This window comes from Osmerus mordax, chromosome 26 (genome assembly GCF_038355195.1).
Source record: "Osmerus mordax isolate fOsmMor3 chromosome 26, fOsmMor3.pri, whole genome shotgun sequence".
In the NCBI taxonomy this organism is placed as follows: Eukaryota; Metazoa; Chordata; class Actinopteri; order Osmeriformes; family Osmeridae; genus Osmerus; species Osmerus mordax.
In genome coordinates, this window is record NC_090075.1 from 10,186,602 (window position 1) to 10,200,518 (window position 13,917).

At 40.3% G+C, this 13,917-nt stretch overlaps 1 protein-coding gene across 3 annotated transcripts in view; it reads left to right on the forward strand.

The window, feature by feature from the left end:
• The window catches only part of adgrl2a (adhesion G protein-coupled receptor L2a), a 92,787-nt gene that overhangs the window by 65,120 nt on the left and 13,750 nt on the right, over positions 1 to 13,917 (forward strand). For all 3 annotated transcript variants that reach the window (XM_067229488.1, XM_067229490.1, XM_067229489.1), the window contains exons 6-16: positions 2,675 to 2,971; positions 3,568 to 3,671; positions 4,111 to 4,296; positions 4,955 to 4,993; positions 6,568 to 6,751; positions 7,682 to 7,804; positions 8,302 to 8,507; positions 9,323 to 9,496; positions 9,923 to 10,132; positions 10,894 to 11,114; positions 11,871 to 11,937. In XM_067229488.1, the coding sequence (XP_067085589.1) occupies positions 2,675 to 2,971; positions 3,568 to 3,671; positions 4,111 to 4,296; positions 4,955 to 4,993; positions 6,568 to 6,751; positions 7,682 to 7,804; positions 8,302 to 8,507; positions 9,323 to 9,496; positions 9,923 to 10,132; positions 10,894 to 11,114; positions 11,871 to 11,937 (1,811 nt within the window). The remainder of the gene's footprint in view (positions 1 to 2,674; positions 2,972 to 3,567; positions 3,672 to 4,110; positions 4,297 to 4,954; positions 4,994 to 6,567; positions 6,752 to 7,681; positions 7,805 to 8,301; positions 8,508 to 9,322; positions 9,497 to 9,922; positions 10,133 to 10,893; positions 11,115 to 11,870; positions 11,938 to 13,917) is intronic.

Sequence of the window (13,917 nt, forward strand, 5' to 3'; positions counted from 1 at the left end):
CCCTTGTCTCTGTGGAATGCCCTCTACGAGCTCTCCGTCAGCCCTCGGAGAGCCCCGGAGAGCACCTCCTGAATTTTCTAACTATCCGTCGTAATTTCGGAGAGCGACGGAGAGCTACGGAGACCCCCTTGGCTGTGATTGGTCAGTATTAAGAACCGCTTGCGTCAGGGGCGGGGTTGCCGTGCACAGGACGAACAGAATCCTTTGACCGCCATTGCTGTAAGTTTTTAGAATTCATATTTCAGCTAAACAGTACATGTAAATCAGCATCTGAATTAAAATGTGACGCGAAATGGGCAGTGTAGTTGCTGAAAATGTGCGTATTTTTTTGATGAAACGTCTAATTTGTAAATTTGCTCCGACTTCTCGATAACCTAGGTAAATAAACACTCGACGACGACTTACAAAAAACCGTTGCGCCACCTACTCTTTTGGCGGTGAATTGTTTTCAGCACCCACAGCCTACGGAGAACCATAAACAAAGTCTATCCGTCCGTATCCATGCGCCCGCCCATCTGTAAATGGAGACGCAGAAGCATATTTCGGCCTTTAGCCAACTCCTTCACGACTAACGGAGCAAGCTGAAAAATCAAACGAACCCCGTGGGGATCAAAGATTGTTCTTGCTCCGGCTTTAACTTCTGGATATTCGGCAGCGTTGCCACAATGGACCGAATGGCTTTGCTCGCATCTGTCTCTGCCGCCATTACGGAACTACAATAAAAGTAGCGCACAACATCAACGTCATCGTTCTCAGCCACTCCCTCTGTTCTCTGATTGGACAGGTAGAAAATTAACCGGAGACATCTGACTTACGTACCTCAAGCCCAGACCTAGTACAGAAGCAAAATCAAAATTGAGCAGAAGTACGTAGGAGGGCAGAGCCAGGCTATCATCGCAGCACGTCCAGTCTGAAATACCACTTGATGGCCAAGCACACAGCTGATGCGAATTGTCCGCCCCCTCGTCAAAGCCAGGCGATTGCAATGTTGTTTTGAATAAAAAAAAAAATTGCACTAAGCAATCCGATTCACTTTTCCATGTTGATAAGAGCATTAAAATGCGAAAAAATTATGGGACAAAAATAAATCACATTTAGAATAGATAAAAATGTGCGATTAATCACGAGTTAACTATGACATTAATGCGATTAATCGAGATTAAATATTTTAATCGTTTGACAGCACTAATATATCCAATACAAGCATACAATTTCACCAGAGCGTGTCACAAATACAGTCATGTTTCCCAGCTAGCTAAACGGGTGCTCTGAGAGAACACTGAGCACTTATTTGTCTCTCAACCACCATGACAGACAGGTATGCAGTTTAGAATTGCCCCGTGTTGAGTATAGATTTTGTTGGTTGAGGGAGGGGGGGAGGGAGGGGTCAAATCTGCCTTCAGCAAATACCTTGTTAAAATGTGTAGTCAGTCTGAAAATGCCTTCCTGTCACTGTCTCGTGCCCATGTTAAATAATGTTCTCCTGCTCCAGCAGGCCCCTGCTAGGAAGGAGACTGTTGAGTTGTCTTCACCGGTCAATAGAGACTAATTCCCAGCAGGTAGCAGGCCAAGCTCAAAGGCAATCCCTTCAGCCAGGCTGTGCTGATGTCTCCCATCCTCACCATGGGCTATCACGGGGGCACAACCAGACAGACATAAACTTTCCATCAGCCAGTCCCATTATCCAATGGAAGGAATAGATATGGTGGTGCTGATGTCTTGTCTGACTCCCCTGCGGACAGGGCTGCCTCCCTCCTTAATATTTATCCGTCCCTCTTACTAAATATACTCAGCAGTTGTTTGACGGTCTCTTTTACTTGATTAAAATGGATAAAGCTACAGCAAAATACCGCTCTGAATTCCCTGGTGCAGCACAGAAAATCAAAGTGTTCAATTATGATTAAACTTCACACATATTAGTATTCTGTCCCTTTTGATATTGCAGCTTGAGAGTGCTCTGCTAAATACGTAAACCACATCACAGTAGCTGGAGATGTGAAACATTTTTATTATCTGTATTTCACTGGTTGAAATGCTTTAATTTAGAACTTAAGGATATATATATATATATATATATATATATATATATATATATATATATATATATATATATATATTTAGACTATATTTACTAAATGTGATGCCATTCATCCCTACAAGAAAATATCTGATGGACCGTTGCCATTAGTGGTTCATGTTAAAGGTAACAGTGCAGTTTTTTTTCAGTTTCCTCTCACAGGAATGCATTGTTTTTGCCCTTGGCATGAAATGATTTACCACATACTTGCTTTCTCAAAAATACAGCAGGCTACACAGAATAAGGGCGAAATACTTCAATGTAAGGCCAAGACCACACCTTGTGTTTCATGTGAAAATTAACCAGCCTTGCTTTAAAACCTCTCAGGCAAGACTGACTGTCAGGCAGAAAGATGTTACTGTAATTATCGTCTTGTTTGCTGTAGACTGATTTTCTTGGTAAAGACGTTGTCCAGAAAAGCAAATATATTCACAAAAACTGTTGCTTCCACCATTGTACTGTACAAATGTTGTACATTGTACAACATTATGTGCATCTATACTGTAATATAATGTACCAAAACAGTATCTTACAGTATAAGTAGGCTTAAAAAAATAAAATTAAGAATTCACACTAACCATAACCTTTTATCCACAGCTCCCCCTCCATCAGAGTTAACCACTGCTCCTCAGCCTCTGAGAACTACAACCACCACAACAACCACCACGATGCACAGAGGTGTAGCCAACACCACCACCCCAACAGGGCACAAGGAAGGGAGCAAGGGAGCAGTGAAACCCCCTTCGGAGGTTCTCCAGACCACGGTCCCTCCACCCCTGGAGAGCTTCCCCCTGCCAGAGCGCTTCTGCGAGGCCACAGAGAAGAGGGACATCCTGTGGCCCCAGACCCAGAGGGGCATGCTCGTTGAGCGACCATGCCCCAAGGGGACACGAGGTAAGCAGCCTGTTTACCTCAGGGCCTCATGCTCCTGCTCTGTGTTCCCAGGCAACAAGCCGGGCCTCAAGAGAACATTATGTGTTTGGTACATATCTCTGCTGTTGTTGTATTGTAGATGACTGGATCACTTATTGGTAGAGTGCACTAATTTGATGTGTTGAGGAAAGTATTGCAAATATAAAAAATATTACAGCTGTGTGAATAATTTACTGAGCCATTCTAGGCAAAAACATTGTTTATCAATCTGAAAGACAGCCTCCGCTGCTTTACCCAGATTGCTTAAAGATATTCAAGCCTGTGTGTAAAATTGTGTTACATTCAGAGTTTACTAAATGTGGTGTTATTGGAACGGAAGAAAATAATTGCTTTTACTTCATTTGTAGTAAAACTGAAATTGGGCTTTAAATGCTCTGTTTCAGGTAATTTCGTAGCTCTTTGACCAAAGACAATATTGGTGAATTATATTTTTTGAAACGTTCATGATAGGGTCCCTGTAACAGCTTGTTACTTTCAAATGTTATTCATACTGGAAAGGAAAATACTGTACGTGTCAAAGTTTAAAGAAGGCTCTTCTAACCTTCTTTCCCTAACAGGCACAGCCTCCTATTTATGTGTTTTTGCCTCTGGGGCTTGGCACCCAAAGGGCCCGGATCTCAGCAACTGCACATCCCACTGGGTCAACCAAGTTGCCCAGAAGGTCTGTACCAGTAACTCTACCACTGTTTTGATATTGGTGTTGATGTTTGCTAGCTGTAACTTGAGACTTTCACAGCTGTTTAATTTATGCAGAAGTGTTTTCTTCCCATTTCAACTTGAAAGAGTTATTGGCCATATATAGACATATACATATATGTTGCTCTCTTTGCTCAAATAAGTTACAAGGGATTTAAATGTGCTGTCATTTAAGCACAGACTTAGTAACACTCCTCACACTTCTAAATTCCCAATGTTAACAACTCACTATTCACATGCACAGTGTTTTTTATTATCTTTTGTCCAACTGCATCATCTGTTCTGTAGTGTGAAAATGTATTTTTTCATAATTGCTGACTAACTCATTCACATTGGCATTGATATCAAATGTTGAGTCACGTGCATTAATGAGCCTAATGTGTGATTGTCATCAAACCCTCCAGATCCGTAGTGGGGAGAATGCTGCTAACCTAGCCAATGAACTAGCCAAACACACCAAAGGCCCCATTTTTGCCGGCGATGTGAGCTCGTCAGTGCGTCTGATGGAGCAGCTGGTAGACATCCTAGATGCTCAGCTCCAGGAACTGAGGCCCAGCGAGAAGGACTCTGCAGGACGCAGCTTCAACAAGGTAATTGTCACTCCACATCTACACCCATCTCCACAATTGACTTCTGAAATCCTTGTTTCTTATTATGTAGTTAGCTGTAATGGTGATGAATATGTGATTCGCCCCTGGTGCTCTCTGTGTCTCAGACACTGAGGACGTCTAAGGTGCTCTATTGAGTCGGTTCTTCTCTGATTTTGATGGTCAAAATGTGATTCCTCTCACCTTGCGAATAGATGATGTGAATGATTATTGTCCTCTTTTTGTTTCTCCTATTAGTTATCCTCTGCCTTTGTCTCTGAAAGTCAAGTAAAAATATTGAACCGACAAAAAAGAAGGAAAACAATTACACTGTTTTAGATTCTGACACTCAGAAAGACAGATATTTGCAGTTATATTTGTATTGCTATAATTGGCTCTGCCAAGGCAATAGGTCTGTGATGGGTCAGGCATCAGAGAAAATATAGCATGCCATAAATGGGAGTGCTTTTGTTCTTGAACCTGCAGGTAGTGTAGCCCACAACATAAGAGAGAGCACTAACTGAAAAGAGAGGGATTATCGGATCAGTCAGTCAGTGAGACAGAACACAGTGGAGGCTGTGAACACTTGTGCTAAAGTTCAGTAATTGTGCTAATTGTGTATTTCTTTGTTTGATATCTTCCTTTTTTTGGATGAAAAAAGCTTCAAAAACGAGAAAGGACATGCCGGGCATACATGAAGGTGTGTGAGCTATGCTACTGTAACACTCCGCTTCCACCGCACACCTCTGTCCACCTCCCTGTTGTCCGCCCTCTGCTCGGCTGCATGCACCCTCTCTAAATTGTCATGTAGACTCCTCTCCTCCCCTGTGCTTCCTGCATTTTTTTGTATTGCCTTCCAGACATTGATGTACCAGTAGAGTACATGTACGAAAGTGCAAACTACGTTTTGGAGATATCAATTGCAATTTCAATTGTCTTCCTTTTTTCATTTTTTTGTATTATAAATAAAAAAACATGCTTCAATTAATGTTTTTTGCTCATTCAAAATGCCTGGATGTATTGAACTTTGTAATATTTTTGTATTCCAGAAATATCTACAGTATTCTTTGTTGTTGATGCTAACTTCAAATGTCTCACCAATATGTGAGACCATTATCCGGGTTCAAGGGTAGCTATGTCATAATACCTGGGTTAATTGGGATTTGATCAAACTTTTGTCTTCCTGGCCATATTCCAACCTTTAAACTCTCATGATGATTCATACGTCAGATTTTCATTTGTGTCATAAATTAGAGGAGTGAATGTGTGACTCTGTATGACTAATAAGACTAGGAAGGCAAAACCAATTTGCGTCCTCTTTTTTATGGCTCCAGCCCTCCACTTCCAGAGTATTTTGGCCCTATTCTCCCCCATTAGGGACATCTCCCTGTCCTCCACCTGGCTCTAAAGTCAAGGTCTCTCCCATCCACGTAGCTCCTTGGGGATGTGTTATAATGTATTTGGCTAATTAGCCCTTAGATGGTCACCACTCTCGTAAAACATAAAGAAAAGGAATGTTAGAGCACATCATGCCATATGGTACATAATCACAATCTGTACTTTTGTTTAAGTCCGTCGTGTTGCATGTCACTGTGGCACGTGGGTAATGTTTATAAATTCTTTTTTTGTTTTGGTTTTTGGGTTGATTTTTTAACGATTTCAATGAACATAAAACTGTTTATATGTTACTAATGACAATATGAGGGGATGTTTGGATGCCCAATAGAGCCCTTAGTCAGCAGCATTAGATGTGCAGACAAGCAGGGTCCTGCCGTTAATTATTTAATTAGACTGATTGATTTGAATATTGTCGGAGGATAATCCACTTATGTTTGATAGGGGTCTTACATTTACATTTAGTCATTTAGCAGACGCTCTTATCCAGAGCGACTTACAGTAAGTACAGGGACATTCCCCCGAGGCAAGTAGGGTGAAGTGCCTTGCCCAAGGACACAACGTCATTTGGCAGAGCCGGGAATCGAACCGGTAACCTTCAGATTACTAGCCCGATTCCCTCACCGCTCAGCCACCCGACTCCCTTGTAGTCTTGTGGCCACTATACCTTTCAAATACTTACACACAGGTTTAGATGCTTTATTTGGTAACGGCCAAAGAAATGTCATACTTAGATAAGCTACAATATCTGAAATGGGCAAAATTGATGTTTTTACTTTTGTTTTTTGTTTTGCGTTCACGTCTTGCTTCATGTGTAAACTTTTGTTGTGTCCAACATTTACAAAAGTGCTTATGTCACTCTCTTCCTGGTGGATACAGGCAATTGTGGACACAGTGGACAACCTTTTGAGACCAGAGGCTCTGAAATCCTGGCAAGATATGAACTCTACAGAGCAGACACATGCTGCCACCATGTTGCTGGATACTCTTGAAGAAGGAGCATTTGTCCTGGCTGACAATCTCATGGAGCCAGCTATTGTCAAAGTACCTGCTGACAATATAAGTGAGACAATATGTTGTTTTTATGTAAACAAATTATGCATTTTGGTTGAGTAATGCTTTGTGCAAGCTAAAAACTCTATTTAGCTGGTTGTGCTAATGCCATGCTTTAGGATGGCGCAAGTTGAGGTTTGCAAACCCTGCTCGGCTTACGTGCCAATTTCAGTTAAGATGTATACTTACATTCTCTTACAGTATGCACAAGTGTGTTATTTAATAGATGTATCTGTTTGATCTTTTTACACAATGAGCCTTTAACATTTTTGAGAACAAGGGAAGGTGGGCTTAAATGAGTCTATTAGTGACAATGTGATGAATCTCAGACAATTTAAAATACTGGATTCTCTGATGGGGATTACTTAGTTTATCGATGTGTGTGTCCAGACCTTGCAACTCTATTCATGTATGTAGCATTATCCCAGCTGTAGAGTCTTGTAAATGATCAAAGATTGTTTAGACTTTGTATCCTTTAATCTAAAAACTTTCCGTTTATCAGGGGAAGGAATTTATTTTCAAATTTTCTGCTTTGGTATTTATCTGCATTTTTCAGTGACTTGTGGCTCAGTGGTGTAAAGATTATATTTGGCTTTTAGATTTTAACTTCAAGGCACACGTTAACATAGATCAATTGCAACAATGTTGGCTGTGTATAGGCTTGCACGGCCCCACAGTCTCATTCAACTGAGGAATGTAAGGAGGCAGTCCTTGGCGTAAACATCTCCTATGCTCTCTTTATTGCCCTCTTGTTAAACTTAAATCCATTGTAACGTCATGTATCTCTCCATCTCTCTCTTTATTTCTTTCCCTCCCAAAATTTAAATCCCTCTTCCCTATTCTTCCTTATTACATTTGTCTACCCCTCCACTGAACCTCTCACTCCATATCTCTATTTCTCCCTTCTTCATTGGGCCTGACCCGACTGGTCAAATCCAAGTCCTGGATGTTTATGTACTCAGCACTGACGGCCAGGTGCAGGACTTCAAATTTCCTCAAACCAGCAAGGGTGGTATCTCTATTCAACTGTCCTCCAACACTGTCAAGCTCAACAGTCGCAATGGTAAGTCTCAAACACGTGTGCAAACACACACACACACACACACATACTGACACAGTACAAACACCAACAAAAAGATCTCTCACTTCATTCACGCAGCCAAGCTACGGGTGTTTATTTGCTGCTGAGGAGTGTGAGAGTTGGCTTTGACATTTGTTCCCTTTCCTGTTGTCTATGAAAAGGTGATGAGTCTTGTCAAACCAGTCTGCCAATGCAGCCTGTCAAAACTGACTATATAGTGGGATTATTCTGCAGGAGTGCAAAAAAGGAGCACCACTGAGGATTTGATCTCTAAAACACAGTGCTATGATATTGCCTGAAAAAATGACAGGGCCTACTTAAAAGTTTTTTTCTCTCTCATTCTCTTTGTGTTCCATTGTCGAGTCCATACTTTTATTTTTCGTCCCCTTTCCTCTTTTTCACACAGCATTGTGTTCAACGTGATCAACTGTAAAGAACATGTTTTCTTCTCTTATATTCTATCTCCACTCTGTGTTTAGGTGTTGCCAAGCTGGTGTTTGTCCTCTACAAAAACCTGGGCCAATTTCTTAGCACGGACAATGCCACGATCAAATTGACCAACGAGGCCTATGGTCGGAACATGTCTATGGCTGTTAACTCGGACATCATTGCCGCCTCCATCAACAAAGAGTCCAGTCGCGTGTTTAGCAATGACCCTGTTATTTTTACTCTGGAACACATTGATGTAAGTAATTTCCACTGTCTAAACTCAATATGCCCTACCCTCCAGCAATTGTAAAGATGTTTAGCAAAGTAGAAGAAATAACTGTAGTCGTCCCCTATCCAATATGCAAGTGGCTTCTTTTAGCATGTTGCTTAGGCCTATCTAATCCTCTTAGATTCCCATAAGGGTTTTTATGAAAAAGGCAGAGTCAAATCCTGTGTTTGAATTGTAAATGTCTAGCCAGGTCATCCTAATTAAGTAATTTAACATTAAATTATACTTGAAGTATTTTGGTCCTAATTGAATTTGTAATGAAAAGTAATTCCATAATCAACAGTAGGATATACATAATACAATTGTGTTTCTTTTAGTGTGTGTTTGTGTGTGTGTGTGCGGGTATATTAACTACAAGATTATCCGTACAATGTAGGAAGAAATTACTGAAGCACCAATTATCTTCTGTCTTTAAAGTTGTCACAAGAGAGATCCCGCAGGGCTTCATGTGATTAATCTCATTTATCAACTAAATTATGCAACTCAAAAGATGTAATCAAACAATGATATCCCCACTTTATAGCCTGGGATGCACTACTCTTGTCCATGATGGCCTGGTTGATTTAGAAAGTAACTAAATGAGATTAAATGCATGGATGGGTTTAAATGAAATATAAAACACTGTTTTCAAAGAACACAATGTGTTGTAGACCGTAGTTGCTGTGTTTAGGGGTTCAACAATTATATCTTTTCACAGCTCTAATTTGGACAGTCAATTATGTCCATACTTACTGTACTTAGTTACATACTGTATACATACTTACTTACTCTATTATCATCAGATGGAGCACTACTTCAATTCCAATTGTTCCTTCTGGAACTACTCAGAGAGGAGCATGATGGGGCATTGGTCCACCCAAGGCTGCAAACTTCTGGATTCTAACAAGACCCATACCTCCTGTTCCTGTAGTCACCTCACCAACTTTGCCATCCTCATGGCTCATCGAGAAATCTCTGTAAGTAGCTCCATTTTTATGTATATTTCTGGGGCCTCTCTGGAACTTATCTACAGAATCATGTTTGGGATCTAGTAGTTCCAATTCTTGCTAGTTTTATTCAGCTTTCCATTAGAAGGGTTCCAAAATAAGGAACCCATCTGGCCTATGTTCTTCAAGTGAAGATAATCAAAGGATTTAGCCTATATATATTGTAACTTCAACAAAATGTTACTTTAAATGCGTCCCTAGTCAGTTCTCATCTATTAACCACTGATCACACTCATTTAAAGGGCTGGGCTTCTGATTGATGTGCACCTTTTCTGGTGTCTCCTGTGAAATAGTACAACAAATTTCCACCGACTGCTTGGCAAAAGTTATGTATGGAGGCTTCTTGCTTTATTGACAAACAGGTATATTGATTTGTCATATCCATTATCCCAACAGGGCAAAGATGGAGTGCATGAGTTGCTCTTGACTGTCATCACCCGTGTAGGGATCGTGGTCTCGTTAGTCTGCTTGGCCATCAGCATATTCACCTTCTGCTTCTTCCGGGGCCTTCAAAGTGATCGCAATACCATACACAAGCACCTGTGCATCAATCTCTTCATTGCAGAATTAATATTCCTGATCGGAATCGATATGACAGAACCAAGGGTAAGCCCTCCAATTGTACTGTACACATTTTTTTTGTATCAATTATTTGTTTCACAGACCCAAAACAAAACAGAAGCCTTAGTGTAAAATTGATGTGAATTTAAGCATGCACTTTGTTTCTCACCATCAATGCTGGTCTCTAACATGAGTGGGATAGTCCTGTAAATGTGCAGAGTAGTTGATACTGTTGATACTTTACTGTGCCTAGACGGGGTTTTTTGTAGTAAGTGTAGCGCCTCTGTCCTCTATACCACAGTTCTTTTCTACACATATACAACTCACTTTGTAAGGGATGACCTTTCTGAAGGTATATAAATTATATTCTCCCCTCCACACAGTCAGTAAAAACACTCCTCTGAGACCATAAATCAACTGTAATTCAAAGAGGTTGGCCATTGGAGCCTAGTGCTTCCTCTTACAATACAGCTGTCATCCAGTACAAGCTACTGTCAGTACAAGGTTGAAACTTGTCTTTGAGAGAGCCCCTACATAAATCTCATAATTCTTATCTCAGGAAGGTATTATACAGTTTCTAATGGTTTTCATTCAAATGCATTTACAGTATTGAATGTGTGATAACACCTAATTGAATGGCGTATTTTATCAAATGGACTTAACTGATTTATTTCAACTTCTCAGAAGTTTGACTTTCTTTTTCTTCCAACTTTACATTAGTAATAATATGCAACATTTTCAGGAACTATGCACCGTTACATTTAAATTGTACAATATTTCTATTAAACAAAACCACCTTTTCACAGATTGGTTGTTCCATCATTGCTGGGATTCTTCATTTCTTCTTCCTGGCATCTTTCTCCTGGATGTGTCTGGAAGGGGTTCAGTTGTACCTCATGCTGGTGGAGGTTTTTGAGAGCGAATACTCCAGGAAGAAATATTACTATGTATCTGGATACCTCCTTCCAGCCATCATAGTTGGTGTGTCTGCAGCTATTGACTACCAAAGCTATGGGACTAAGAAAGCGTGAGTGAAACTTACTGTGCTGTCTTACTTTGGTCTTTTCTACATTCTTCCTTATGTACTTCTTTACTTGTTACATTCCTTACTGTTGTAATAATGTATTTGTTACCTCAATGAAATTATTCAAATGAATAATGTTGTAGTATAACATGATGTTTATAGCTCTATAGGGTAACATATGGTAACCTCTTAATACAAACAACACGTTAACCACCCTGATTGGGGGAGATAGATTTAATTGTGTTTACCCCTGAGATCACTCCAAACTGATGTAAGCTCCAATTCCAGGAATGCCTTCTCCATTTTCTCAATGTCATTTGAGAGCAGGCTGACCAACACAACACTGTGGTTTTAGGGGGTCTTGTCTATGTTAATGCCTCTCTACTCAAAGACCCTCCTGTGACCTCTTGTTTCTAAACACTCTCTTAAAGAGAGGAGTGCTGTCCGGGAAGAGCCTTTTACATAGATTAATGATTGTATTTTAGCTAAGCTTCAGTGCTGAGACAAGGCAGAAGAGCAGCACTTTGTCCTTCTTGTTGGATCTGTGTGAGTTCAAGGCTTAGGAAGATGGTGAAAGTTTTTATTGGTTTTTGGAAATCGTTTACTTTGCTGTATCATGAGCGCTAGGTTCTGTTTTGACTCACAATCCATTTCCTTGCATTAATATTTGGCTTGAGGAGGTTGATACTGGTCTTAATTTTGTTGTAGTTTTTCACCCAGATTTCTGATATAACGTTTATTTTTATACATTATTTCTAGTTGCTGGCTAAGAGTGGACAATCACTTCATATGGAGCTTTATAGGACCTGTCACCTTTATCATCATGGTAAGTTTTCTTTTCCTTAGACTAATAGAGAAAAATAGAAGTAAGGGGGTGGGAGAGAGATAGAGAAGAGACAGATAGATGGAGAAAGAGAGAAATATACACAGAGACAAAGAGAAAGGAGAGTATCAGATTTTTGTCAATGATGTGATTGCAATTACTACTAATGTCTGATGTATATCTATAGTACCAATGCCTTTTCATTTGAATCCAGTATCCACTCCTCCTGCTACTCCATGGTAATGGTTATGGTTAAATAAAACAGTTTTATTTGTATTTTAAACAGGATATCACCCCTATATTCTAATATATTATCATACAGTGCTGTCAATCTAAAACAGTCCTGAAAAGTTTGGAGTGTATAGTTTGTATTTAGAATAGATGAGAATAAATAATACAACCTGAAGGCTTTGGTTTTATGAAGATTTTCTATGGCCCTCATAGCAACAAATCCTCAATTTGAATGAGAGGATCCAGTGATTATTACATTCAGTTGTCTTCCTCTATGTTTGCCTTAGTGTGTGTTCATTTCATGTACAAAATTGCTGATGACTGTCACAAGCTAGTAGCAGAGGCAGGCAGAGAAGCAGACTCTCTTGTTTGGTGAAGGACCACCAGGGTGAAGGACACACAGTGTATTATATTGACAAATGTGCTGTTTAAGCGTGCAATTATTTACTAGTCATGACATTATTATCTCTGACTCGATCAACAAGGACTCTAAAGGAACAGACCTGGGGGAGGTTTTTACTCCCCACAGTCAGGAAAAATATGGAGTAGCAGGTGGCATTCGTCAAACAGGCCCTCTGTGCCCTTTTGCACCAGTTATTACTTTGTCCCCTTTCACACCAAAGGATGAATAACAGCTTCAACCCATGACCATAGAGTGAGGAATATATTTTTTTAAATCAGTGCTATGTTGATTATCTGACTTAATGTCTAGTATGTTCAGATGACACATCTTCCTCACTACATTGAAACAATTCTGGGTTCACAGTGGATAAAGAGGAGGGGGACTCTGTTGGTCACATGATGTTAGTTTGCCAATATGGCTAGCCAGAATTTATCACACAAATTAAATATCCCTTATGAGGACACGCATACCATTTTTAACCAGGAAAATTATAGCGTTTGTCCTGTCAGAAATTATCTTCCACAGGCAGCCAGACCAAATTTATTTTCTCTAAATTGCATCCTCATTGTATTTCAGATTGTGAGTTGCTTTCAAAATGATTTGAATGAAACATGGATTGGTTGTAAGACGATGATCTAAATTCCAGTCCTAGTGACCTGAGACATAAAACCATGACCCTGATGTAGCTTATGTATTGTTGCAGTGTTCAAGTTAGACAGGAATGAGTATTTGCAGTGCTTTTGTTTTGTTGTTTGCAACAATTGACAACTACAGACAAAGCACAAAGGTGTGCAAGTGATCTCAAGGGACTGTGTGTAGGAGCAAGGTCTCCCACTACCTGTGACCCTGGTTCTTTTACAAGTTGGCTTTGTCCTTGTCAATTAGAAAGAGAAAAATATGGAGAATGGTGAAAAAAGCTGAAGATAGAAAAAAGCTCACAATGCATGCAATGCAATGGCAGCCAAGGCTTCTGTCTAAAGCCCCCCCTGGCTCCTGCTGTGTAACTTTTGGTCTGACCTGAGGTGGTCTATCTCAAAGAAAAGCACTCAAAAACATGTTGTTTTTTCTCCTCCGCCCATGTATTTTTTTCTCTTTTCTTTTTTCCACCCTTTTTCTTTGCTGAAACCCTGTCTTAAAGTGAGACAGGAGTGAGTCTTGAGGAGGCACTTTGAGCCATGTTCTCAGGCAAACATCGTACGTGTCTTGAGGCACAGAGGGTATTAGCTCCATGAAAAGGTACATGGAAGTAATGAGTGTTGGGAGAGAGCCATTAGTATGCCTGAGATGCTTCAACGCAAGCCCCTCAGATCATGACACGTCGCGAGCAGTTCTCCTCATCCGGACAGCTC